The sequence below is a fragment of the Phoca vitulina genome, unplaced genomic scaffold (genome assembly GCF_004348235.1).
Source record: "Phoca vitulina isolate PV1807 unplaced genomic scaffold, GSC_HSeal_1.0 scaffold21, whole genome shotgun sequence".
NCBI lineage: Eukaryota > Metazoa > Chordata > Mammalia > Carnivora > Phocidae > Phoca > Phoca vitulina.
The window spans coordinates 20,177,336-20,203,414 of record NW_022589724.1 but is presented as its reverse complement, the minus strand read 5'-3'; the positions used below and the strand labels follow the sequence as shown (position 1 = coordinate 20,203,414).

Genomic DNA, 26,079 nt, shown 5'->3' with positions numbered 1-26,079 from the left:
CCTCCCCGTCTACCTGGGAATGTTCTTTCCCTTTGTCCCTTCTGCTTCTTTGATGCCTGGCTAATTCCTTCTTAATGTCTCAGTGTTAACTCCCTTTCTCTGGGAAGTCTCCCTGACTCCTGTAAACTAGGTTGGCTGCCCCTGCCAGGTACTCCCTTAGGCCTTGAGCCTCCCTTAGTGGAGTATGTTTCATACTTTATTACAGTGGTTCTCAACCAGAGACATTGTTTACAACCAAGGGGACATTTAGCAATGTCCAGGAACATTTGTGGTTGTCACAACAGGGAAGGAGGGTGCCACTGGCATTTAGTAAATAGAGGCCAGGATGCTGCCAAACTCCTGCAATGCACTGAGCAGCTCCCAGCAGCAAAAAATTCCCCTGTCCAAAATGTCAATGGTGCTGACATTGAGAAACCCTTCTTTATTGCTGTGGTTTATTTATTTATCATTCTCTACACCAAACTCTCTGTGGGTCTGAATTGTTCCTGTTATATGCCCAGAGCCAACCTGAGTCCTGGCAAAGAGTAGGTTCTCTATAAATATCTGTGAGTGAATGAATTCATTGGGAAGTTATTTGTCCACAGTTAAGGGCTAGTGGTTGCCGGAGTTCAAATTTGAGCCCTGATCCCCTTTTCCTTGTTCAGTGTTCTTGACATTATACCTCAGATGATAAGGACTCCTGTCATTCTGCTCACTCTTGCATATCCGTGTGGTTTGTATCATCAGTTAATTAGCCTATGCTTTTCCAAAGAGTTTTATTTATTCAAAATATAAAGCAGACACCTCTTTTTAATGTAAGATTCTATGCTAGACACTGAGATTTGAAGGTAAACAAGACAAAAATCTCTGGCCTCAAGCTACTCAATTTTAGAAGAAAAAATAAGGCAAAAATCTATTTTACTATTGTGGTTAATAATTAAATAATATGACTTAACTCCATCTCCCTCTATCCATTGTGTGTTTTTAAATTGGTGTTTCAATATGTAAGCAGTGAGGTACAAATTAAATAGCATAAAACCCAACAAACTCTCTGGAGCAAAAGTAAGCTGGAAAGCAGGCCCAGAAGATGGATGATGACTCAAAGATCGGGAGAAGGAATCTTTGTCACTAGTGCAAAAAAGTCCTGTTGAACCACATAATGTTTACGACTCTTCCTATACATCTATATCCATAAGGTAGAAAATAACATTCTGGGCTTATTTGTAGACTTAATCATTCACCCTACTGATGACAATAAACCATTCCTCTAGTAGTTGCCTTCTATTCAGAAGCTAGTAAAGGCAGATTTTGTTAATTTTTCTCTGTTAAGTTCTTCTCTGAAATACTTCTTTCATTTTCTGCTTTTAAAAGTTGATAAACGGAATTGCTCAAATCACATTTAACTCTGAAAAGGCAATTAAAGAACTGTCCTATGACAGTCTGGAAGATTTAAACAACAAGTACCTTTACATTGGTGTAACAGTCATAGAGTCTACAGGTAAGTTTTGTTTTTTTTTTTTAACTTTCTCTTGAATAATATTTAGACAGCATATTAAAAGTTTAAATAATTTCTGTAATTCTTTTGTATTTTATTTTCTTTCTTAGTTAAATTTTACTTTTCATATCATTAAAAACAGATTAGAATAGAGCTCTCCCACACTCTAGTCATTTGTTCTCTTATCACCCCAAGTGCAAAAATGGGATAGCATCTGCCTAATTGATATTGATATCCTGATATCTGGCTTGAACATCTAGCACCCCAGTGTTCTTACCTGGTAAGAATAAAAATCAAAATGAGATTATATATGTAAAAATGTTTGATAAAGTACTATGCAAATGAAAGATACTGCATTTAGTCTCCTTATCTGTACAATGATGGAGTTGAACTAAATACCTCCTAAAGCCCCTTTCAGCTGTAATATTCAGGAATTCTATAAAATTGGAGGTAATGTTTCTAAAATGGGTACAATAATAGCATATACCTCATAGGGCTGTGGTGAGGATTGGAGAGTCAACATATGCAAAGTACTTAAAACAGTACATGTCACATAGTGAGAACCATATAAGTGTTAGCCCCCCTCCTCCCCCTTCTCCTCTACCTCCTTTTCTCTTTCTTCTTCTTCCTATCCTCCCTCCTCCTCCTCTTTCTTCCTTCCCCCCTCCTTCCTCCTCCCCTTCTTCCTCATCTTCTTCATCCTCCTCCTCCCCCCTTTCTTCCCCTTCTTCCTCCTCTTCTTCCTCCTCTTCCCCTTCCCCTTCTCCTCCTCTTCCTTCTCCTCCTCCTCCTCCTCCTCCTTCTTCTTCTTCTTCCTCCCCCTTCTCCTCCTCCTCCTCCTACCTACCTACCTACTGCTTTCTTAGCATCCTTAAAATCTTATCTAATGCTCTCAACCCATTCCAGTGGTATTTAATAGTCATTAATTATTACTCCAAATTAGGTCAATTTGTCTTACTTCTGGTATCTTGATTACTGATGTTCTTTATATTTCCAGGTTTATATTGAATCCTTAAACTAACTTGAACAAATAATTTAACCACACTAGTCCTTTTTTTTTTTTAATAAAATGGGAATTAGACCAGATGATCCCTAATGCCCCTTCCACCTCTTTAAATTTGTTCTTCAAGAGTAGTAGAATGAAGTATTGAGATAATTATTCAGTTGTTGAGTTCCTTGTATATATCAGATGATCAATAGATATTAGAGAATGATACTCCTTGCCCAGGGTATTATTTTTGACATGACTTTAATGTTTCTTTTTTACTTTTACTTTTTCTCAATTTATTTCAAATAAATACCACTTAAGCAATATTTATGAGATTTTCAAAGAGTGTTGCTAAACATACAGGCTTGCAAATACGAATGATGTATAATCCCAACACTCAAGTGGCTTACAAACTAGCATCAGCTGTAAGACAGGGAAATGAAGAATTTTGTTATAAGCAGGAATTCTATTTGTGCTCAATAAGCAAAGTATTTAATGCTACTGATCTCCAGAGGAAGGTAAGCTCCTAGGTGACTATTGAGCAACCATAGACAATATCCTGAAGATGATCAATCTTGAAGGATAAGTAGGGTTTTGAGGCAGGGATGGTAGATGGGGGTGAAATGGGACACCCTCTATAGAGGGGATGTACCAAGGGTGGAAGGCAAGACTTGATCTTTGAGATTACCCAGTTGATTATCCAGTTGGCTGAAGTATAGGATATGTATAGGTGTGTTAGGGATGAATACTGGAAAGGAGTTTAGGGATACTGGAGCTTTGTATGTTATTGGGCTCCTACCGGTGGACTCTCAGGGCTCCTTTTACCTCAAGCACTCTTTCTATGTCTTCTCCATTTCTCTCCATATCCCTGTGAACCCCTATAAACTTAGTGTCTAGTCCTTTCCTTCTTTCCATAATCCCTTGTACATATTCAACTGAAACTCAGGTCACTGACAAAAAGTGGTGTCCCTTCCTCACACTCCTCCTCAGTCCAACCCTATAGTCTCCTTCTACAAGGGGCGACTCTACACACAAGCCTTGGATGCAAGGCTTTGGAAACACCTGAGGTGTAAACTTTTCTCTGCACTGTCCCTTGGAATCAAGACCCATGCCCAACTTACTCCTGATGAATGAATGCAGGAATGGAGCCAGTGAGTGAATGAGTCTGTGGAGACGTACTCAGGTAAGCTAGATCCCCATACCGAGCGGTATAGCCCTCAATGTGATGCATGTCATTTCTTTAGGTGGATTTTCTGAAGAGGCGGAAATTCCTGGCATCAGATATGTCCTCTCTCCCTACAAACTGAATTTGGTTGCTACTCCTCTTTTCTTGAAGCCTGGGATTCCATATTCTGTCAAGGTAGATGAAAGAGAGAAAATTGATAAATATGGTTGTCTTTTTCTGTTTACAGAAAGCATGAGGGTGGCAAACAGGGGAGGGATGCTGGAGAAGGGAATCACAGAGAAAACTCATCTGCAAAACCTGCCCCTCCTAGAGATGAGGAGGGGGGTAGGAGACTGCAGGTCAGCTTCAGCCTCGGGAGCGATTTCAACCCTCAGAACGAGTGTCAGTATTTAGGAAGGTAGCCTGTGTTAGGCATTCCCTTAAAAAGCATTGCATTTAATTATATGTAAATAAAACACCGTAAGCCTGTAGTTTAAAAAAATGCTAACATTTAAAATTCTTTGGTGGCATGTTCTCCAAAATCCTTAAAATAGGAATATCATTCCTTGAAAGTAAAACCCCATTCTCTCACTATTTTTTACTTCCTGTGTCATCTCTGTTTGCATTTCTGTGCTTTTCAGTCTGCCCCTGTGGTCCTTGCCATAACTCTGTCTCATGTTCTCTCTCTGTACCATTCTCCATTCTTTCCATTTTGGCTCTTTTGGTCCTTGCCTCTCTATTCTCTCTGTTCTCTGTTTTTTGGGTTTTTTTTCTTCTTCTTCCTTCCCTTTTAATATTTTCTCTCCTCCTTCCACTTTTCCTTTTTAAAATGCTGATAATACAGTGTTAATACGTTCATTTGACTTTCTAATTCTATTTTATTTAGTGTTATATATTTCATTATATGTAGTACATATTATATTTTTAAGATGGAAATTTTTGTTCCCTGTCTTTAACTTAGAAAGCTAGAACATAGGGTTTTATTTTTTTATTCTTAAAATGAGTTGCTTTTAAAAATCAAATTTGGTATAGTTAAAATGTACTTAATACTCACTGTCTTAAGAGAGTGGCTTAAGTGATCACTGGCTTTTAAGAGAAAAAGATTTGCCAAGCTAAAGTAACCTTTGGACATGCTTGTAGCTTCTTTCATACATATAAGTATATTATAATATATGTTATTATAGGATATGTATGATAATTTATGGTATATTATAGATAATATATAATAATATATAAAAAATACCATAAATATAATACTATTATATTGAATATATCTATATTATTTTAAAATCTTTTGTATATTTTCTATCACATATAAAAATAAAATAACATAAAGCATATCTTTGTGGAAATTATGTATGGCCACATGCATGGCAGTGAGAGGTAAAGGTTAAGAGAAAAAAATATGAATGTATTATTTGTCATGTCTAAGAGAATTACTCCCAGAAGTGATTGCCTCGTTTTCTCCTTTATCCAGTTCTAACTGCACTGAAGAATCACAGAAGTTAGGTAGCAGAAGACCTTATCACATCTACTTAATGGACTTAGTAGAATGATATTTATGTCCTGAGTCTGCTTGATGTACAGGGAATGCATTCGAAAATGACTTAACTAAATAGAACCAAACCTTCCTATAATCTAAGAACATGCTTCTCTTTACTGAAGTAAACATGAATAATTTATATTTTTGTGGGGAGGAAGAAAAATTATTTCAGAATTGTTCTGCTTTTAAAAAGTAGTGACGAGCTACTTTGGACTATTCTGACAAACAGGTGCAGGTTAAGGATTCGCTGGATCAATTGGTAGGAGGGGTCCCGGTGACCCTGAGTGCACACACGGTTGATGTAAACCAAGAGATGTCTGACTTGGAGTCAAAGAAAAGTGTAACACGTTCCAGTGATGGAGTAGCTTCATTTGTGATTAATCTTCCATCTGGAGCAACGGTGCTGGAGTTTAACGTGAGCTGAATTCTCCTGTTGAATTTTCTAGGACAGTGTGTGCTTTTGACTGTGTGTTTTGGCTAGTGTGCAGAACAGATGCGGCAGATTTTAAACATGAGTCCAGAGAACAGATCCACAATTTCACATCCAAAGGGGGAAAACCCCCCCATAAGAACCAGAGGCAATATGCTAATCCATTGAATGGTCCTTGAGGAAGATAAGTCTATCATTTTTTATTTGGGAATTAATTATTTTCTTTTATATTAGTAAGACTATATTAGAATCTAGAAGCTTCAGAATAGCTTCTTTCAGTAGTGAAAGTCAGTGGTAGAAATATTCTCTCCTTCACTCCCACCTTTTATCTTTTTTCAGGGACGCAAAAAGGTCAAACATGGAAGCTTCCCTTTTTCCTAGCTGCATAAACCACTTCACCTTCGAGCTCAGTTAATAGGCTTCTCTCCTAGCAAATAATGCTTAAGTTCCCAATCCCAAATAAAAAATGAATAAATTAATAATGCACATCAATGACTGCAGCATTTACGCATTCACTGTCATCTACTGAGCACTTACGAAATGCTAAGAGCTTTATGTAGAACACATTTAATACCCAGTTAGTCAGCTCCATGAGTTAGAGAATATTCTCTTTGCCATTTTGCAGCTGAGGAAAGGGGGGCTTCTAACCTCTCTTGTGATTAAATAACTTATCCAGAGTTAATAAACGGCAGCCCTGGGATGCAAACCAATGCCTATCTCACTCCAGAGCATGAGCTAATAGCCCCTTTGCTGTCAAAAGTGGATATTGCTGCCATGATATCATCTCTGCCCCATTCCGTATTTATAGGTGCATCTCTTGTGCCATCACTTCACACTGAAACTGGACCAGAGAGTCTGTGTGATGTTCGTTTACAACTCTTGTCCCCAGTCCTCAAGACCTTCCCACTGATACCCTTCTCTTACCCTGCCAACCCATAGGAAGAAGAGTCCCCAGATTGCCATGACATTTCAGGAAGAGTACTAATATTTGTTCCAGGAGCATCTTTCCCTCTTCACTTCACCAGACTTTCCCACCATAGCTCATAATTCCATATTATTCCAATTATTGCCCATAGTCTTTGTTACTTGATACCACAGCTGTACAAACATTGGAGTAATGGAGTCTTTTTTTCCTTTAGCATTTGGTGTTGTGAAATTTAGAAATTTATAAAGCAAAGAAAGAAATTTAAAACATATTTTTTCACAGAAAATATTTCATCACAGTCCACATGTCTCTTTTGAAATTTTTCTTTTCAGGTCAGGACTGATGACCCAGATCTTCCAGAAGAAAATCAGGCCAGCAAAGATTACCAAGCAATAGCATATTCATCTCTCAGCCAAAGTTACCTTTATATTGACTGGATTGAAAACTATAAACCTTTGCTTGTGGGAGAATATCTGAATATTATTGTTACCCCCAGAAGTCCATATATTGAGAAAATAACTCATTATAATTACTTGGTAAGTACAGTAATGGTAAATTTACATCTGTCTATTCCCCTACCTGGACATCTCTCTTTATTAACAGAGGAACATGAGAATGATCCCTTACATTTGTTTTTACAAAGCACTTTCAAGAACATAATCGAATTTGATAATCAGTTTTTCAAAAACCTTTGAGATGGGCCATGATTTTCATGACCATTTCCTAGATGATGAAACTGAGGAACAGGGAGGTTAAGAGGTTTGCCGTGGTCACTTAGCTTGGAAGAGGAAGATTTCTATTTGAACGGGAACCTCTGACTCCTTGTCTGATATGCCTTTCACCAAAGAGTGCCTGATTATTCCAGAGAGAGAGCCTGATTAAGTTCTCACATTACCTCTACCCTAGTTCATGGCCAAAGATACATGCCTAGACCTATTTCAAATATGTGCATTTCATTGGCATAAAAGGGGGCCCCAAATCCTGCTCTTAAGAGTTGAGTCATACGATACCTACTCCAATTCTATAGTTTAGCAGCATTCCTATTATGTCACTTACGTTAAACAAAGGTGGCCAATCAAGCCTGTGGGTAGAACCTTAGGACAGAAGGTGGGAAAAACCCTGACAATTTTCAAAGAAATGGGACGTGTTATTCCGATGGCCAGGCCAAACAGGTGGTGATGGCTTTTTCAACATTTTTGAGAAAGAAATTAAAAAAGAAATGAGGAACACAGATCATAGTGACTGATGAAGAATTATGGGACCTGTGTAGGGACTGTGTACCAAAACCACGTATGCAGTCCTGCTCTCCAAGGACAATTTAAGGGATCTTTGAAGACATTTTGGCTTCATATGATTTGTAAGCTTTTTTTTTTTTCTTTTTTAACCATGTGCCTCCAGTTTAGAACCTAATCTCTGGCTTTAAAACTTAATTCCCAAATAAGATGCACTCCACTTACTCATCTATTTTTTTTTTAATCAATAAAATGAAAGAGATTTTAGTGACAGTGTGATGACTTAAGCAGATTTGGGGTGAAATCTTAGCTCTCTGATTTCCTAGTTATGTGATTTTGAGCTAAAATCAGTATGACATTTAGTTAATTCCTGAGCCCCAGTCCCTTTATCTATCTGCACAATGGTGGTAATATTCCTATCCTGGTTCTTGTGAGAAAGAAAGGAATTAAGTGAATGTAAAAGTTTCTGACATAAAGTGGGCCCATGCTTGTTAACTTTCTTTATCTTTCATATAATTTCTACTCCAGCTCTAAGCTCCATCCTGAAGCAAAGAGTTTGTTGGTTATTTTTTTTTTTGCATTTTATTTTTATTTTTATTTTTTTTATGTTATGTTATGTCACCATACAATACATCATTAGTTTTTGATGTAGTGATCCACGATTCATTGTTTTCATATAACACCCAGTGCTCCATGCAGTACGTGCCCTCCTTAATACCCATCACCAGGCTAACCCATCCCTCCACCCCCCTCCCCTCTAAACCCTCAGTTTCTTTCTCGGAGTCCATAGTCTCTCCTGGTTCATCTCCCCCTCCGATTTCCCCCTTTCATTTTTCCCTTCCTTCTCCTAATGTCCTCCATGCTATTCCTTATGTTCCACAAATAAGTGAAACCATATGATAATTGACTTTCTCTGCTTGACTTATTTCACTTAGCATAATCTCCTCCAGTCCCATCCATGTTGATGCAAAAGTTGGGTATTCATCCTTTCTGCTGGCTGAGTAATATTCCATTGTATATATGGACCACATCTTCTTTATCCATTCGTCTGTTGAAGGGCATCTCGGCTCTTTCCACAGTTTGGCTATTGCGGACATTGCCGCTATAAACATTGGGGTGTATATGGCCCTTCTTTTCACTACAAAAGATTTTGTTTTTAATGGCTACTACTGCTGTTTATTTTTTAGATTTTATCCAAGGGCAAAATTGTTCACTTTGGCACAAGGGAGAAACTTCCAGATTCATCTTACCAAAGCATAAACATTCCAGTGACACAAAACATGGTTCCTTCAGCCCGTCTCCTGGTCTATTACATCGTCACAGGAGAGCAGACAGCAGAGTTGGTGTCTGACTCAGTCTGGTTGAGTATCGAAGAAAAGTGTGGCAACCAACTCCAGGTGAGCCACAAATTATGAGTCACAACCAAATTTTCTTCTGAGTAAAGGAGACTGTAAATGTCACTACTTGTGAAGGTTTGTCTCACACAAATGACCTTTTCTTTTCTCTTTCAAATATCTTTTAGGTCCATCTGTCTCCAAGAGCAGTTGCATATTCTCCAGGCCAACATGTAGCTCTTGATATGGCAACTGAGTCAAGTTCCTGGGTGGGTCTATCAGCAGTGGACAGTGCTATATACGGAGTCCAAAGGAGAGCCAAGAAGCCTGTGGAAAGAGTTAAGTAGTGCATGGCCTTGGTTGCTGCTGCATGGGGTGACTCTGTGCAATGCTTCACGAAGTATGGCCCTAGGATAGGTTGTGGGGAAGAATTAGGGGATGACCAGGCCTGGTTTTCTGTAATATACTCAAAACAATGGTTCTTAGGAAGGCAAGGCAACCCCACATTAGTCCCTAAAGCATAGATTTATCCTTTTTTGTTTTTCCAAGTGTAGAATTAAGCACTTTAAAAACATATGACCACCATGGCAATTATACTCATGGGGCAAAATTGCCATCAATTGTGGGGGGGGTTTGATATTGAAGAGTTGGGGGCTTTATAGTAGCAGCGCAATAGAAGCCTGGAAGGCAGCCTCTGGAAGGTTTTTGGTTTTGTTTTCTTTTTTCACTCTCTTTAAAATCTGTGGCACAAAAGAATGTGAAAATTATTCAATTCCCCTAAATTCCCATTTATCACCCCTACGCCCTGCTAATATTATCTAGGCTTGAATTTCTTTGAACAAGAAAGAAAAAAAAAACTATACAGTTAAAAACATTCAGAAAAGAAAAAAAAAATTGGGGATCAAAATTAAAACTGGAATAAGCTTCCCCAAACAAATTCTCACCCACTTAGAACCTAGAGTCTTCTTACCCAAAACACAAGAGGTTGTGCTCCTTTTTTTTTCTTTAGCAACTTAAAAATTAATTTGTCTGGTAATTCACTAATTCGTGTGTTTATTTATTTATTATTTATATGTTATATTGATCACAGCGTGCGTTCTATGTACAAAACAGCATGGGTTGGTTCCTGAGAACCTTCTCACCAAACTTAAAGCTTAGTTCTTGTTTTAATTTTCAATACGTATGTGTTTGTAAATATAAAAGGTCAAACTAAAAAAATGAAGTTGGGAAATTTGGTTTTTGACCCTTTGACAAATGAGTGATCTCATTTGTTATAACCATGTGACAACTTGTACCTTTAGTTCTTCAGAGGAATGATTTATACATCTAAATAGACTCAACATGTTGCCTTTAGTTAACTCCCAAGAATTATTTAATTAGCTAATTACCTTTGGACAGGTGTTTCAAGTCTTAGAGACGAGCGACCTGGGCTGTGGGGCAGGTGGTGGCCGCGACAATGCAGATGTATTCCATTTGGCTGGACTCACCTTCCTCACCAATGCAAATGCAGATGACACCCAAGAAAATGGTAAAATGTTAAGCATTTTTTGCTTATTCTTCAAATTGATTACTGAAATTTACATTGATCATTTTCCTCTTGGACATCCTTTTCGTAATTCTCTTCCACAGTATTCTCTACACTGATCTTAGAGAGACATGGCTACATAACTCCCCAGTACAAAATGTTTTACTGGCCATCAAGATAAAGTACAGTTTTTAGTGTAGTCCTCAGAGTCCTCCATGATCTTCTCCCCATCTCTCTCCAACTATCTTTTGTCTTGCTCTACCTTACCTTATGTTTACGCTGTACGGAACCAAGGGTAGTGGCACTGTGCTTGGTGGCCATCTGGGTGGCACTGTACTATTGTACACCTTTAGGCCTTTCCCCATCAGGACTGCTTTCCCTTATATTAGCCTGAAGAAGCTGGTGAAAGAATCACCTCCTCTATCAGGCCTCTTCCCCATATAGAACCCTAACCCTCCTCCTTTCATAGGGAGGATACTGTAGGAACTAGCTGTTTATAAGCAACACAGCAGCAGTGCATCACGGCACGTTCTTGCATTTAGTTATGTATCTTGTCTCAGCCACTGCACTGCGAGCTCTTTAAGGACAAGGACCACATCTTAATTATATTCTTTCTGTGGCTTTAAAATTGTTCATAATTATATTTGACCTATTATTCATAATAATATAGCAAAAAGAACAAATAATAAAAGTAGCATACCCAACAAAATCTTTGCTTACTTTCTTTTTTATTTTATTATGTTAATCACCATATATTACATCATTAGTTTTTGATGTAGTGTTCCATGATTCATTGTCAGCATCTAACACCCAGTGCTCCATGCAGAACGTGCCCTCTTTAATACCCATCACCAGGCTAACCCATCCTCCCAACCCCCTCCCCTCTAGAACTTTCAGTTTGTTTCTCAGAGTCCGTAGTCTCTCATGGTTCGTCTCCCCCTCTGATTTCCCCCCATTCATTTTTCCCTTCCTACTATCTTCCTCCTTTTTTAACATATAATGTATGATTTATTTCAGAGGTACAGGTCTGTGATTCAACAGTCCTATACAATTCACAGCACTCCTCATAGCACATACTCTCCCCAGTGACCATCACCCAGCCACCCCATCCCTCCCATCCCCACCACTCCAGCAACCCTCAGTTTGTTTCCTGAGATTAAGAATTCCTCGTATCAGTGAGATCATATGATACATGTCTTTCTCTGATTGACTTATTTCGCTCAGCATAATACCCTCCAGTTCCCTCCACGTTGATGTAAATGGCAAGATTTCATTCTTTTTGATGGCTGCATAATATTCCATTGTATATAAGTACCACATCTTCTTTATCTATTCATCTGTCGATGGACATCTTGGCTCTTTCCACAGTTTGGCTATTGTGGACATTGCTGCTATAAACATCGGGGTGCACGTACCCCTTTGGATCCCTACATTTGTATCTTTGGGGTAAATACCCAGTAGTGCAATTGCTGGGTTGTAGGGTAGCTCTATTTTCAACTTTCTGAGGAACCCCCATACTGTTTTCCAGAGTGGCTGCACCAGCTTGCATTCCCACCAACAGTGTAGGAGGGTTCCCCTTTCTCCGCATCCCCGCCAACATCTGTCGTTTCCTGACTTGTTAATTTTAGCCATTCTGACTGGTGTGAGGTGGTATCTCATTGAGGTTTTGATTTGGATTTCCCTGCTGCCGAGCAATGTGGAGCACTTTTTCATGTGTCTGTTGGCCATTTGGATGTCTTCTTTGGAAAAATGTCTGTTCATGTCTTCTGCCCATTTCTTGATTGGATCCTTTGTTTTTGGGTGTTGAGTTTGATAAGTTCTTTATAGATTTTGGATTCTAGCCCTTTATCTGATATGTCATTTGCAAATATCTTCTCCCATTCTGTCAGTTGTCTTTTGGTTTTGTTGACTGTTTCTTTTTCTGTGCAAAAGCTTTTATCTTGATGAAGTCCCAATAGTTCATTTTTGCCCTTGCTTCCCTTGCCTTTGGCGATGTTTCTAGGAAGAAGTTGCTGTGGCTGAGGTCGAAGAGGTTGCTGCCTATGTTCTCCTTTAGGATTTTGATGGACTCCTGTCTCACATTGAGGTCTTTCAACCACTTTGAGTCTATATTTGTGTGTGGTGTAAGGAAATGGTCCAGTTTCATTCTTCTGCATGTGGCTGTCCAACTTTCCTAACACCATTTGTTGAAGAGACTGTCTTTTTTCCATTGGACATTCTTTCCTGCTTTGTCGAAGATTAGTTGACCATAGAGTTGAGGGTCCATTTCTGGGCTCTCTATTCTGTTCCATTGATCTGTGTGTCTGTTTTTGTGCCAGTACCATACTGTCTTGATGATGACAGCTTTGTAATAGAGCTGGAAGTCTGGGATTGTGATGCCGCCAGCTTTGCTTTTCTTTTTCAACATTCCTCTGGCTATGCGGGGTCTTTTCTGGTTCCATACAAATTTTAGGATTATTTGTTCCATTTCTTTGAAAAAAGTGGATGGTATTTTGATGGGGGTTGCATTGAATGTGTAGATTGCTCTAGGTAGCATTGACATCGTCACAGTATTTGTTCTTCCAATCCATGAGCATGGAACGTTTTTCCATTTCTTTGTGTCTTCCTCAATTTCTTTCCTGAGTATTTTATAGTTTTCTGAGTACAGATCCTTTGCCTCTTTGGTTAGATTTATCCCTGGGTATCTTATGGTTTTGGGTGCAATTGTAAATGGGATCGACTCCTTAATTTCTCTTTCTTCTGTCTTGTTGTTGGTGTATAGGAATGCCACTGATTTCTGTGCTTTGATTTTATATCCTGCCACTTGACTGAATTCCTGTATGAGTTCTAGCAGTTTTGGGGTGGAGTCTTTTGGGTTTTCCACACAAAGTATCACATCATCTGCAAACAGTGAGAGTTTGACTTCTTCTTTGCTGTTTTGGATGCCTTTTATTACTTTTTGTTGTCTGATTGCTGTGGCTAGGACTTCTAATACTATGTTGAATAGCAGTGGTGATAGTGGACATCCCTGCCATGTTCCTGACTTGGGGGAAAAACTGAGAGTTTTTCCCCATTGAGAATGATATTCGCTGTGGGTTTTTCATAGATGGCTTTTATGATATTGAGGTATGTACCCTCTATCCCTATACTCTGAAGAGTTTTGATCAAGAAAGGATGCTGTACTTTGTTAAATGCTTTTTCTGCATCTATTGAGAGGATCATATGGTTCTTGTTCTTTCTTTTATTAATGTATTGTATCACATTGATTGATTTGCAGATGTTGAACCAAACTTGTAGCCCAGGGATAAATCCCACTTGGTCGTGGTGAATAATCCTTTTAATGTACTGTTGGATCCTATTGGCTAGTATTTTGGTGAGAATTTTTGCATCTATGTTCATCAAGGATATTGGTCTGTAATTGTCCTTTTTGGTGGGGTCTTTGTCTGGTTTGGGGATCAAGGTAATGCTGGCCTCATAAAATGAGTTTGGAAGTTTTCCTTCCATTTCTATTTTTTGGAACAGTTTTGGAAGGATAGGTATTAATTCTTTAAATGTTTGGTAGAATTCCCCTGGGAAGCCATCTGGCCCTGGGCTTTTGTGTTTTGGGAGATTTTTGATGACTGCTTCAATTTCCTTAGTGGTTATAGGTCTGTTCAGGTTCTCTATTTTTTCCTGGTTCAGTTTTGGTAGTTGATACATCTCTAGGAATGCATCCATTTCTTCCAGATTGTCTAATTTGTTGACATATAGTTGCTTATAATATGTTCTTATGATTGTTTGTATTTCTTTGGTGTTGGTTGTGATCTCTCCTCTTTCATTCATGATTTTATTTATTTGGGTCCTTTCTCTTTTCTTTTTGATAAGTCTGGCCAGGGGTTTATCAATCTTGTTAATTCTTTCAAAGAACCAGCTCCTAGTTTCGTTGATCTGTTCTACTGTTCTTTTGGTTTCTGTTTCATTGATTTCTGCTCTGATCTTTATTATTTCTCTTCTCCTGCTGGGTTTAGGCTTTATTTGCTGTTCTTTCTCCAGCTCCTTTAGGTGTAGGGTTAGGTTTTGTATTTGAGACCTTTCTTGTTTCTTGAGAAAGGCTTGTATTGCTATATACTTTCCTCTTAGGACTGCCTTTGCTGCATCCCAAAGATTTTGAACAGTTGTGTTTTCATTTTCATTTGTTTCCATGAATTTTTTAAATTCTTCTTTAATTTCCTGGTTGACCCATTCATTCTTTAGTAGGATGCTCTTTAGCCTCCATGTATTTGAGTTCTTTCCGACTTTCCTCTTGTGACTGAGTTCTAGTTTCAAAGCATTGTGGTCTGAAAATATGTAGGGAATGATCCCAATCTTTTGGTACCAGTTGAGACCTGATTTGTGACCTAGGATGTGATCTATTCTGGAGAATGTTCCATGGGCACTAGAGAAGAATGTGTATTCTGTTGCTTTGGGATGGAATGTTCTGAATCTATCTGTGAAGTCCATCTGGTCCAGTGTGTCATTTAAAGTCTTTATTTCCTCGTTGATCTTTTGCTTAGATGATCTTTCCATTTCAGTGAGGGGGTTGTTAAAGTCCCCTACTATTATTGTATTGTTGTCGATGTGTTTCTTTGCTTTTGTTATTAATTGCCTTATATAATTGGCTGCTCCCATGTTAGGGGCATAGATATTTACAGTTGTTAGATCTTCTTGTTGGATAGACCCTTTAAGTAGGATATAGTGTCCTTCCTCATCTCTTATTACAGTCTTTGGTTTAAAATCTAATTTGTCTGATATAAGGATTGCCACCCCAGCTTTCTTTTGGTGTCCATTAGCATGGTAAATGGTTTTCCACCCCCTCATGTTCAATCTGGAGGTGTCTTTGGGTCTAAAATAAGTCACTTGCAGACAGCATATTGATGGGTCTTGTTTTTTTTATCCAATCTCATACTCTGTGTCTTTTGATTGGGGCATTTAGCCCATTTACATTCAGGGTAACTATTGAAAGATAGGAATTTAGTGCCATTGTATTGCCTGTAAGGTGACTGTTACTGTATATTGTCTGTGTTCCTTTCTGGTCTATGTTACTTTTAGGCTCTCTCTTTGCTTAGAGGACCCCTTTCAATCTTTCTTGTAGGGCTGGTTTCGTGTTTGCAAATTCCTTTAGTTTTTGTTTGTCCTGGAAGCTTTTTATCTCTCCTTCTATTTTCAGTGACAGCCTAGCTGGATATAGTATTCTTGGCTGCATATTTTTCTCATTTATTGCTCTGAATATATCATGCCAGTCCTTTCTGGCCTGCCAGGTCTCTGTGGATAGGTCTGTTGCCAGTCTAATGTTTCTACCATTGTAGGTTACAGATCTCTTGTCCTGAGCTGCTTTCAGGATTTTCTCTTTGTCTCTGAGACTCGTAAGTTTTACTATTAGATGTCGGGGTGTGACCTATTTTTATGATTTTGAGGGGGGTTCTCTGTGCCTCCTGGATTTTTTTTTTTTTAAAGATTTTATTTATTTATTTGACAGAGAGAGACACAGCGAGAGAGGGAACACAAGCAGGGGGAGTGGGAGAGGGAGAAGCAGGCTTCCCGCAGAGCAGGGAGCCCGATGTGGGGTTCCATCCCAGGACCCTGGGATCCTGACCTGAGCCGAAAGCAGACGCTTAACGACTGAGCCACCCAGGCGCCCCTGCCTCCTGGATTTTGATGCCTGTTTCCTTCCCCAAATTAGGGAAGTTCTCTGCTATAATTTGCTCCACTATACCTTCTGCCCCTCTCTCTCTCTCTTCTTCTCCTGGGATCCCAATTATTCTAATATTGTTTCATCTTATGGTATCACTTATCTCTCGAATTCTGCCCTCATGATCCAGTAGTTGTTTATCTCTCTTTTTCTCAGCTTCTTTATTTTCCATCATTTGGTCTTCTATATCAGTGATTCTCTCTTCTGCCTCATTTATCCTAGCAGTTAGAGCCTCCATTTTTGATTGCACCTCATTAATAGCATTTTTGATTTTGATTTGGTTAGATTTTAGTTCTTTTATTTCTCCAGAAAGGATTTCTCTAATATCTTCCATGCTTTTTTCAAGCCCAGCTAGTATCTTTAAAATTGTCATTCTGAACTCTAGTTCTGACATCTTACTAATGTCTGTATTGATTAGGTCCCTGGCAGTCAGTACTGCCTCTTGTTCTTTTTTTTTGAGGTGATTTTTTTCCATCTTGTCATTTTGTCTAGAGGACAATAGATGAATGAGAGAACAAAATGCTAACAGGGTAACAACGACCCCAGAAAAATATACACTAAACAAATCGGAAGAGACCTGAAACCGGGCGAAAAGAAAGGGAAAGAAAGAAAAAAGAAAAAAAAGAAAAAGATAAAAGATAAAAAAAAAAGAATATAATTAAATATGATCAGGCTGGTGCATAGATCAGTGCCACACACTAGATTTTGGGCGTGTTTTGGTCTGTTAGAAGAAAGTGCCTCCCCAAGTTTTAATGAAAAAGGGTAAATATGATGAAGGGATGGAATATGACTATAAAGATGAAAATTATAAAAGAATTTTAAAAAGGTATTAATAAGAAAAGAAGTTGGTTGAAAAAAGAAAGAAGAGGAATTAAAAAGGGGGCGATAGAGAATGTGATCAGGCAGGAGACTAGAAAAGCCATACACTAGAGATTTAGGGTATATTTTGGTCTGTTAGGAGAAACTGTATCCCAAAATTTTAAAGAGAGAACAACTTATATATATATACCAAAAATAAGGTTAACTACTATGAAGGAATAGAATATGACTCTAAAAATGAAAAATAAAAAAGATTTTTAAAAAAGGGATTGATAAGATGTTGGTTGAAAAAGGGAAAAAGAACAATTCAAAAAAGAAAAAGAAAATTTAAAAAATTAACTTTGAAAGACTAAAGAATCATGGTAAAAAAGCCATGGATTCTATGTGCTGTATGCCCCTAGCGCTGGAGTTCTGCCGTTCTCATTGATCAGTAAACTTGGTCTTGGCGGGCTGTTCTTGCTGATCTTCTGGGGGAGGGGCCTGTTGCCATGGGTCTCAAATGTCTTTGCCTAAGGCAGAATTGCCCTGCCCTTCCAGGGGCCAGGCTAAGTAATCTGCTTGGTTTTGGTCTGGGAGCTTTTGTTTCCTGCAAGCTTTTGTACGGCTTTGGAGGACGAGAGTGAAAATGGCGGCCTCCCAATCTCCGCCCCGCAGGAGCCGAGAACTTGGGGCCCCACTCCTCAGTACTCCCCCAGAGAAAAGCAGTCAATCACTCCCGTCTCCCAAGTCTCCGGCCGCACTCCGTGCTCACCTGGCCTGTGACCAAGCGTTTCTATCTCTGGCACCCGACTCGGTGTGGAGTCTCCAAACCCAGCAGATCCCTGCGGTGCACTCCTGTGCTGCTCCTCCTGGGGGAGGAAGGGGAGTCTCCCCGGATCTGCCTCTTGTTGGGTCCCTGCTGGAAGAGCAGTGGCCCGACTGCTGTGGATCACGGTTTATGGCAACCCCGAGCTGAGAGCCTGCTCCTTGGCTCTGTCTTTTCAGCCGGCTACCCGCTCCGATACCTGGGAGCTCTGCCACACTCAGGCACCCCCGGTCTTTCTGTGACCCCGAGGGTCCTGAGACCACACTGTCCCAGGGAGGGTTCCACCCCCCACTTAGCCACTGGAGTGATGTCTCTCAGCAGAGCCGACTTCTAAAAGTTCCGATTTTGTGCTCTGCTGCCCTATCACTTGCCAGTAGCGGCTAACAGAGGCTCCCTCCCCCCGCCATCTATCTTCCCAAATATCCCCTCAGATTCACTTCTTCACACGTCCTACCTTCCAGAAAGTGGTCGCTTTTCTGTTCAGAGAGTTGCTGCTATTCTTTTCTTCAATCTCCTGTTGAGTTTGTAGGTGTTCAGAATGGTTTGATCCCTATCTAGCTGAATTCCTGGGACCAGACGAAATTTAGGTCTCCTACTCCTCCGCCATCTTGCTCCTCCCCCAAACTTTGCTTACTTTACATGCTTAGATATTTCTCTGTAATCAGTGGATCAAAAGCATTGTAGGATTTAGAACCGAACTCAAATCAAACAAGTCAAACTGTATAGATGACACTAGATCGTGAGCTCCTCTAAGCCAAAACAAGTCATATTAAGATGTGTGGTGCACCATGCCTAATTGAAAACAGGATCTCAGGATTTGTTGAATAAAATGAATGACTTGTAAATGTTTTAAATACTTGAATAATTTCATGGAATTTTCCTTCTTGATATTTTATCTCCTTTTTCCCTTCTTTGTTTTGTTTTTTAACAGATGAGCCTTGTAAAGAAATTCTCAGGCCAAAACGAATGCTGCAAAAGAAAATAGAAGAGGAAGGTACTCTAAAATTTCATGTGGTTGTGAAAAGGTTATGATCCTATTATTCAAAAGCTGGAGAGAACTAATCATTGTCTAATTTCCCCTAATCCAAATAGAATGGATGAAAAGAAAGATATGTACAGATGTCTAGCTCACCTCTTTCAGAAAGATTAATCCAAATAAATCCAATACTTCATTTGCTATAACCTCAATCTGAAGAAAATAAGTATTATTTCTATCTCTAAAATCTAAAAGATTAACTTTTATTTGTTACAAATACTTCCTCTTTACAGACTTCATTTGGCAACTAAAATTATATTCTTCCATTTTATGCTTACAAAATCTGTGATTTGATTAACTTTGAAATGTACCTGGAAACCTATTTCTTCTATTTTATATATTTAACAGCGAATAGTATTTTGGATTGTTCTTTAGGAAATCAATCTAATAGAAATTATTTTTAAACAATTATTTAAATAGAAATATGATCATTGACAATGTTAAAATAGGAAGAATGTTGAAATGGAAGTCAGTCACCTGAGTTCAACTAATAATCACGCTTCAAGTAATAATAATTCCTTCCCCCATCCATATATGAGTTATTTTAATTTTAACCTTTGTTCTAAGTTCTAATGATATGAAAAAGGAAGACACTGAGTAATTTGAGCACTTCTCATGAAGGATGATGCCACTAGTGATGGTCTACAAACCATGTCATGTAAGAAAAGTTTTTAAAAATAGGATCTATAGCTTCAAGAAGGAAACACTTGTATAGTGGTGATACCTATCTTCAAATATTTGAAGGCTTCTCAGTTAACTTATTTTACTCAAAGGGTGCTGAACCCAAGGTGCCCATTTCAGAAGTTAGTATTTAGCTTAGTCGCAAGAAGCTCTTTAACCATTTAGTGTGAATGAGAATGATCTACCTGGTGAGGCCACATTCTCCCCATGCCTAGAGCGGCTGGTCATTCACCTAGCAGTGGCTGTTGTGGGGCAGTAGAAACCAGGTACCCCTCGAGGTCCCTCCTGAGGCAGAGGTGTCATGACTCTGCATAATCAGGGACACTTGCATCATTACCATTTCAGTGGCTAAATACAAACATGCCATATTGAAGAAATGTTGCTATGATGGAGCCTTTCTTAACTACGATGAGACCTGTGAGCAGCGCGCTGCCCGGATTAAGGTAGGACCCAGATGCGTCAAGATTTTCAAGGACTGTTGTAACATCGCCAGCCAGCTCCGTTCTAAAGAGGGTCTTAAACCCATCCAGTTGGGAAGGCTGAGTAAGTTTGACATTTTCTATCAGAATTCTGCCCCGTTTGGGGAATCTTGTGTAATTCTGCGCTGCTAAGAAAGGGCAGTTTTCATGCTTTATTTACAGTTGAAATTAGAAAAGATGACTTGTAAATGCCCATCAGAAGGAAATCAGTTATCATTTTGGCAATCAAAAGAGGTACATATAGTATAGAGCAGAGCACAGGAGCCCGTAGTCAAGACCCCAGGGCAAGTTTAAAGCCAGCTCATTCTATAAACTTGAATGACTATATATCCTCTCTGAGCCTCAGTCTCCTCATTTTTCAAGCAAGAAGCTTGGGCTACATGATCTCCAGTATGCCTTTGAGTTCTAGAATTCTATGGTTCTGTGATATTACAATCATTAAAAATTTTGTTTATGCCTATACTGATCAAATATAGCCAAAGATTTCTAAACTTAGCACAAGGTTAAGTGTACTTACATAGAAGATGAAATCTTATTTCCGTTGCAACCATAAAATATGTTTTCAGAATTTATAGACCTCTCATTAATAGGTTTTCAGAATTTTTAGGACTTTCATTCATTTATGTACAGTCAAAACAAAATGAACAAAAGCAGAATGACGGCTCCTGTTTCAGAATCTGATCGTTTGTCTTAACAGCATGTCTTTAAATATTGTCCATCTAAGTGGATATATTTCTGTAAACATAAATTTTTGTGGCCATTTATCCAAACTGTGTTATTATATATATTTAGGTTGTTTTCAGTTTTTTGCTTATTACAAGAAGCACTTTCACAAACATTCTAGTACGTATATTTTTCATTGTCCTATTTTTCATCTGATTTGGCTTCCACTACATGGAACTGAGTCTCTGCTACTCCCTCCCTCCTCTCTGGTACTCTGCTCTGCCCCTCGTTCTAGAAAGCCTGGCCTCCCAAAACTCCCATAGGCGTTGCAACTCTGCAGGGGTCTGCACGGGTTTCTCTCCCTGCCCTGCAGCCTGCAAACTGCCTCCAGACAGTAAACCTGGACGATTCCAGGGTTCACCTAACCTGTCTCCGTTCTCTCAGGAATCATAGCCCTGGGTCACTTATGCTGTAATGTCTGAAAACTGTTGTTTTATATAATGCAACTGTTTTTTAAGTTTGTTTTTTTTTTAATTTTTGTTTGTTTTTAGTGTGTGTGTGTGTGTGTGTGTGTGTGTGTGTGTGTTTAAGACAGAAGAGTAACCCCTATCAGTGCCTCTTGGACAGAAGCAGAAATTCTGTCCATTTTTATTAAGGGAATTATAAATAAATTTCCTTTAGGTAAACCTCCCTTATTTTATAACATAAATGCAATTACTGTAATCATAAGAATGCAAATAACTTTATAGATTGATCAGAATCTTTTATAATCTCAGGAGCACTAAGCATTTAGCAATTTAAGAAACAAGTCATTAAAGATATTTTTATGCTTTATTTGCTTTGTCAGTATCAAGGCCTTGAAAGTTCTATTTTGAAATCACTAAACAAAATGTTTCATTGACCTTTTAGAAACTACTCAAGTTATAGATTAATGTCCATGCTTTAAAATTTGGCTCTAAGTAAAATCTGTGTTGTGTTTTCATAATCACACATACTCCCCTGCCCCCCGCCCGCAGATATAAAGACCCTGTTACCAGTAACCAAGCCAGAAATAAGGAGCTATTTTCCAGAAAGCTGGTTATGGGAAGTTCATCATGTCTCCAGAAGGTATTATACTTACTCAACATTCCTCTGGAAAATGTGGGAAAATGCAAATATTATAGCCAAAAATCTGGAAACTACCCATTTCCCAATAGTTTATTTAAGAGTTAAGACGGTATTACCATTTGATCAAATTTTGTTTTATTTGCTTCACTTTTTTTTTTTTAATGTGTGCTTGCTCTAGTAACTAGTTCTAGGGTAAGATTAACTAACTCTTGGTGAGGAAGGGTGCTATTGCATTTAATTTCATCCTACCTCAGTAAGTCTATACTGAACACAAATGTGTGCTATATGCTATAGTAAGCAGCCATTTTCATCCTGAAATAGCTATACTGTAAAATAAATATTGATTAATAAGAAGAAAGGTTCTTTTCTTGTTATTCAACACATTTTTATGGAATGCCTACTCTGTCCCAGGCACTGAAAACAGTGATGAACAGTGCTGAGTCCCTGAGCATCACCCTTCCCTGGGGACTCAAAACATTGACTTCGAGGCGCAGTGTAAGCCCTGAGGCCCAAGCCCACCATCAGTCTTAAAATGGGTCTCCTCGTCTCCACTCTTGTCCCCTCTAGTCCTTCCTCCACAGTGTTGTCCGTTTCAGCTGGCATTGCCCCTTGGCTAGCACTTCCTCTGGTTAGCCTTCCCACCGCTCTCCCCAACCCTACCAGTGACTGGATTAATCAGCCCTCCCAACTAGCCCTGTTGCATGTAACATACACCTTTATAATGGCCTGTTTACCTGCCTGTCTTCCACATTAAAATGATACTTCCAGGACAAAGACTAAATTCAGATTACTGCTTTATATTCAGGACCTGGCATAGAGTCCAGCTTGTAGAGGCACTCAAATAAATGTGTTGAATCAATGCACACTGCCTCTGAACTTTTTTAAATGCTTTATTGGTACAGCTATTATAGTGAATTGCAATTTATTTCTTTAACTGCTTCTACTAGACTATGAACTACTTGAGAACAGCACTATATCTTGTAAGTGCTGTGTACTCAGTGTTAGTGCTGTGCCTGACACAAAGGTGGTGGACAGTAGCTGTTTGTTGAAGGAAATAAATAGATAGATAAGCTTAATCTTAATCAGAAATTTTTAGTTATGTTGACTTTGTTATGAGCAATGTTAAGATGCATGACTTTGCTGCCCTATTTTAGAACATACCGCACAATAAATATCTTTTTGTATGTTTTGAATTTGTGGTGTTTCAAAGGCATCTCTCTGAATTTGAATTCTCTTCATACAAGTGAAATATTTAAAAACATGCAACACGTAGGAGAGTTAATGAATATATTTTTCTTGCTTGATTTTTCCTTAATACCTGATGTATTTTTGTTTTGTTGTGATTTTTTTCTTTCTTCTAAAGTAGTATGAAGCAAAAATTCTGTTAGTGAATGCTGGCAAGTTGGGCTAATCACTGTATTTGAATATTAACATTTTAACTTTCAGAAGCCAATTGCAATTTGTGCTACCTGATTCTCTAACTACCTGGGAAATTCAAGGTGTTGGCATTTCAGATAGTGGTAAGCAAACTTAAGTTATATACTCATTTCAGGAGTGATTTGATTAGCAAAATGTAGTTTTTTTGTCATAATCTATATAGTTCACCCAGCACTTAAGTGGTGTCATTTGTTAAATATCCTTCTTAATGTATTACAAAAAGACTTGGATATGCCCATATCTTTGACCATATTAATTTGTTCTTCTGCTCTTCTATTAGCCATCATTTTATCAATGCTGATGTCAAGTCCCCATTTTCCTTTATTTTTCTCAGTGACTGGGAGCTTGAGTAGAGTTAGAAACAAATGTATGACTTCTCTCCTGGGCGAATGCCCTTTTGTGGCGATTTAGTACAGATACTTTATTAATAACATCAGAGTTGGTTTTGTTTGTTTGCTAATTTTTATTTAAAATCTTGGTTTCCACAATCAAAATTTTATACCCATTAAATAGAGTCAATAATGAATATCTAAAAAGAGATTTGGTACTTAAGGTGATAAACATTCTCATGCCTTAGGTAGAATTAAATCTCTGTTAGACAAATGAAGCTTTCTATTAATACCAATTATTATGGAAATACAGATCAATGAGTAGAAAATTCAAGGACATGACGGTGCAGAGAAGAACATGATATAATATTCCTTTTTCCTTGAAGCAAAGCAAATCTGAGACACAGTAGTACTAATAAGGCATTGTAGAATTCCCTAATATGCCTCTACTTTGCTTTCACTTTGGACTGAAGGTATATGTGTTGCTGATACTCTCAAGGCACAGGTGTTCAAAGATGTCTTCCTGGAAATGAATATACCATATTCTGTTGTACGAGGGGAACAGATCCAATTGAAAGGAACTGTTTACAACTATAGGACATTTGATATACGGGTAAGTAGGTATTTATTATATGTTCAAATAAATGGAAAAAAGGAAGAATTCTCTGATTTTATAAGAATTCTATTAATGGAATTATCACATACACAAAAAACAAAAATTCAACTCAATGAAGGGATGAAGAAAGGAGGAAGACTTAGGACAAATTTTCTTATAACTCCAATTTAAAGAAGAATACAAGGGGCACCTGGGTGGCTCAGTTAGTTAAGCATCAAAACTCCAACCATGGCTTGACAACTTGCCTTCTTTTTGTCAGCACATGACTAAAGAGAATTATACAATAGGGTGACGGATTTCACTTGAAAATAATAGTCACAAAACTTTATATGGGAACTCAATGTGGTCCAAAAATCTAACTATATTTTTTGAAAAGCTCTAATTTCATTCTTAGAGATGAGTATTTCAGTGGTTTCCAAAAATTTTGCTTACATACTTTCTAAATTTTGGGGGGGAAACTATGTACCCCATTGGCACATTTTTAATTAGCATCTAGAATTTTTCATCATAACTATAACTTTGGGAATATTTAAATATTAATATTTTTTCAATGAAATGGTTATAACAAACTTTAAATGTATACAGCAGAATCTAAACACCATAACATTCCATTTAAAAATACCCAAATAAACTGTTATTAACAACAGATTAGATATCAATTCCTTTTTCTCTGTGAACACATATTCCCATTTCACTCTCCTAATGTTATATATTTTATGCTTGAATGTTTTCTATTGAACACCCTCATACTTTGATTCAACAAAAATATGTAGATATATTGAAATTGAAATGTTTTTGAATTCTATAAGACTCTCAGTGTCAAGTAATTGCTTGTGGATTTAGTTAAAATTATGTAAGCATTTTGATACATACTGTCCTCAAGTTATAAATTAATGTAAGGGAAACCGACCTGCCTACAATGCTGAATCTTTTACATCTCTTTGTCCTTTTGCTTTATTCATTAGGTCAGTGGCCAGCTATTGCCCATGGGCCCAAACTGACCTGCTGCGTCTTGTGGCCTCTACTCTAAGAATGGTTTTTACATTTTTTTTTTAAAGATTGAAGGAAAGAAGAAATTTTCATGGTGCATGAAAATTATATGAAATTCAAATTCCAGTGTCCACAAATAAAGTGTACTGCCACACTTACCTGTGTAGGTATCATCCGTGGCAAAGTTGAGGAGTTGTTACACAAACCACTGAAGTGATGCTTTCATTGCTCAGAGTGCTGCTGGTTGCAATGACACAGTTGTAACTCCACAGGCTTTTAAGTGACATGCGTCTCACTGCACTGCCATATTTTGTTTAATTTTTAAATTATCAGTGCATTTTCATTGTATCAAAATAAGAAACAAGAACATCTGTGGTATCTCAGGGTTAGTCCCTATTAATTCTTTCCTCAAGTATAGGTCACATTTTCTTATTTCTTCTTATCTAGTGATTTTGGATTGGACCTTGGACCTTATTAATGAAATGTTACAGTGACTCTGGGGTCGATCAAGTTCCTCTGAAGATCTTCCATTTTGGTTTGTGTGTTTTAGCAGGCAGTTGGCTGAGTTCAATCCCAAAACTCTGAAATCTCAGTTCTGTTCTATTAGCCTTGGTCTGGATGCGTGGAATCTGTGCTGTGTGTTGTTCAAGTTGGCCAGGTTTAAGCAAAGTTTATACGCTGAACTTGGAACACCTTCACATTTCAGCTCTGGTGGCTGTTTTGTATTTTGTCCCCTGGTTCTTCAAGCCAATAAGATGACAGGTTCTGCCAGGGGTTTAGCCACTCATCAAGGCACTACTGGGGCCTTCCCTCAG

General features: G+C 38.3%; 1 protein-coding gene across 1 annotated transcript in view; it reads left to right on the top strand.

Moving 5' to 3' along the window:
• C5 (complement C5) overlaps nt 1-26,079 on the top strand; it is an 89,988-nt gene that overhangs the window by 20,162 nt on the left and 43,747 nt on the right. The window contains exons 9-20 of the mRNA XM_032418622.1: nt 1,351-1,477; nt 3,707-3,822; nt 5,400-5,585; nt 6,858-7,061; nt 8,945-9,154; nt 9,280-9,429; nt 10,490-10,619; nt 18,858-18,920; nt 19,989-20,186; nt 21,802-21,892; nt 23,339-23,412; nt 24,132-24,271. Of these exons, the coding sequence (XP_032274513.1) occupies nt 1,351-1,477; nt 3,707-3,822; nt 5,400-5,585; nt 6,858-7,061; nt 8,945-9,154; nt 9,280-9,429; nt 10,490-10,619; nt 18,858-18,920; nt 19,989-20,186; nt 21,802-21,892; nt 23,339-23,412; nt 24,132-24,271 (1,689 nt within the window). The remainder of the gene's footprint in view (nt 1-1,350; nt 1,478-3,706; nt 3,823-5,399; nt 5,586-6,857; nt 7,062-8,944; nt 9,155-9,279; nt 9,430-10,489; nt 10,620-18,857; nt 18,921-19,988; nt 20,187-21,801; nt 21,893-23,338; nt 23,413-24,131; nt 24,272-26,079) is intronic.